Raw genomic sequence first — 2,621 nt, 5'->3', positions numbered from 1 at the left:
CCTGACTTGGACAATCTTGAGCACATCAGACCAGGTGTGTAACCCTGAGACTGTGCACCGCTGGCCACTTGGAGGCGCTGTGGCTCCTCAATGCTGCAGGGAACCTGGGGAGGGCTGGGAGGGTGGCCCAGGGCAGGAGGGCTGCAGGGACTGCGTGGGTGAGTGCTTGCATCAGGGGGTGGTTGGAGTTCAGGTGAGTCCTGAGATAAACACAGAGTCCTCACTGCCCAGGGAAGGGTAGGGGAGCTACAGGCCTCAGTATACACCAAGGGGGAGTTTCTGTGCACCTGCCTGGGCAGTGGACGGTGAAGGGGATGCTGTGGCCATGGCTGGGGAGTCAGTGTCAGGGCAGGACAGGGTGGCAGAGGAAGATAAGGTGTGGTGTGGGCATGTGGGGACCGTGCTCAACCCAATGCATCTTTAGTTTGGGGCTGCGCAGGACAGCAATGGTGCATGGAGCAGCAGAGCCTGGGGCCTGCCCACGTGAGCAGTGAGTGGCAGGGGTGGCCTGCAGGGAGAGTAACTCAGGGCAGTGACATCACAGGCCAATGCTGCTATCAGGGAGAGGTGAGTTGAGAACGTCAGCATGCTTACTACAGGAGACCCACCCCTGAGCCGGGGGATGCCATGGGTCCTGAGGCTGCCATGGTCTCCAGGCTCTTCTGCTGTGTGGCCCTTTGTCTCCTGGGAACAGGTGAGTCCTGGACGCACCTTGGAAGCCTCTGATCTCCATTTCCCATCCCTGAAATGCAAGCAGGCAAGGATGCCTGCAGTGGCGGGGGGGCTTCCTCCTGCGCTCCACCCTTAGCTTCTGTCTTCTGCCACACAGGCCCAGTGGACTCTGGAGTCACGCAAACCCCAAAACACCTGATCAAAGCAAGGGGACAGCAAGTGACACTGCAATGCTTTCCTATGTCTGAACACCTCTCTGTGTCCTGGTACCAACAGCACCTGGACCAGGGTCCCCAGTTCCTCATCCAGTATTATAACGGGGAACAGAGGGAAAAAGGAAACATCCCTGCTCGATTCTCAGGACAGCAGTTTCGTGACTATCACTCTGAAATGAACCTGAGCTCCTTGGAGCTGGGGGACTCGGCCCTGTTCCTCTGTGCCAGCAGCTTAGCACAGCCCTGCCTGATCTTCAGCCTTCTGTACAAAAACACCCCTGCCCCCGCTCAGGAAGTGACCCTGAGGGCGGGTGCAGCCAGCCAGAGGGCTCCCTGGGGCCCTGGTGAGCTGACAGGCCTTTCCCAGGCACCCTCCTTTGCTTCTATGTGTGATCTTTTTAAATGCTCTCGAAATCATGAAAGGTAAGTGTTATTTTACCTGTTCATACATTTGAGAGAAACAGCTTTCCTGGGTCTCATGTTTAATAACTGGCTGAAGTCTGTTCCTCCAACACCTCTACACCGCGATCACACACACACTCACACACACACTCACACACACACACACACACACACACACACATTCTCTCTCTCTCCCTCTCTCTCTCTCTCTGTAGATCTGTCCCCTCACCGGCTTCCCCTTTCCAGGTCCCCATTTGCAGGATGGGAGGTCAAGCATCATATGTGCTCATTATAACCTCTTCCCTGGCAAGTCCAAGGAACACAGGACTTCCAGACAAAGCATATCCATTTATCCTTCATCGTGACAAAAAAGAACCGCACAGTTTTCTGCATTGTAGCTGTCCTGTGGACGAGGCCAGTTCATCTCTTTCACGGAGTGAGCAGGGCGGTCCCAGCTGCCCAGCAAAGGCAGTAGGAGGCTTGCTGGGAACGTGGTGTGGTTTTCCTGTACCTGATGCAATCTGCCCTGAGGGAAAGGACACAAATAATTATTATTCATTAGTTCATTTACTTTATTCTTTTATTCAATAAACTGTTTGGGGCCCCCGACTTTGAACAAGGGATTTTACCACATAAAGCATAAAATGAAAAAAAAATCAAAGGGAAAATAAGAAAAACTTTTTTAATGAAAAGAGTTTGTTTCTTGTATTTGAAAATTTTAAGGTCTGAATTTTTTTTTTTTTTTGGTTACATATTCAAAGTAGTTTACTCAATGTTTGATTTATGCAAATTTCCTTTTTTTCTTCTCTTTTTCTCTTTGGCTATCTACCCCCTTTTGTCAGAATTTTTCTCTGTGTATGTGTGTGTGTGTTGAGAACACTTAATACGAGATCTGCCCTTTTAGCAGATCTTTAAGTGTAAATACACTACCATAATCTATAGGTGCAATGTTGTATAGCAGATCTCTGGATCTTCTCATCACACTTCACTGAAATTTTATAGACATATATAACATTTGCTCCATAGTAGTCTTAGATAAAGCAATGATAGAACAAATCTTTTTACCAGGACTTTGTTTTTCACGTTTCAGTTCCCAGTTCCCCACTCCAGCGTCCGGAATATGTGAGAGTTAATCAGTCTCTCTATGCCTGAGACGGTCTGCGATGGGTCGGAGAAGAGCATTCATTTGCTGAGAAAGCACAAGGCATTCATTTCTGCAAGCAAGTTTGTCAGTTCATATGGAAATTTCCAATTTTAAATATGGCGTATTCTTTAACCTGAATGAGTGTAAAGTCTATAAATATAATCTCATATCTAGGTTATTGAAGTTTG

The 2,621-nt window shown here is 48.8% G+C and overlaps 1 gene segment (V, D, J or C); it reads left to right on the top strand.

Annotated features, from left to right (window-relative positions):
- Window positions 1-645: 645 nt before the first annotated feature.
- Window positions 646-2,621, top strand: part of LOC105827055 — a gene marked incomplete at its 3' end in the record, with an annotated part of 6,030 nt that continues 4,054 nt past the window's right edge. The window contains 2 exon segments of the V gene segment in view: window positions 646-694; window positions 830-1,231. Of these exon segments, the coding sequence occupies window positions 646-694; window positions 830-1,231 (451 nt within the window).

This window comes from Propithecus coquereli, unplaced genomic scaffold, assembly GCF_000956105.1.
Source record: "Propithecus coquereli isolate 6110/MARCELLA unplaced genomic scaffold, Pcoq_1.0 Scaffold96, whole genome shotgun sequence".
NCBI classification, from domain to species: Eukaryota; Metazoa; Chordata; class Mammalia; order Primates; family Indriidae; genus Propithecus; species Propithecus coquereli.
The sequence above is the reverse complement of the archived record's forward strand: the minus strand, read 5'-3'. Positions and strand labels throughout refer to the sequence as shown.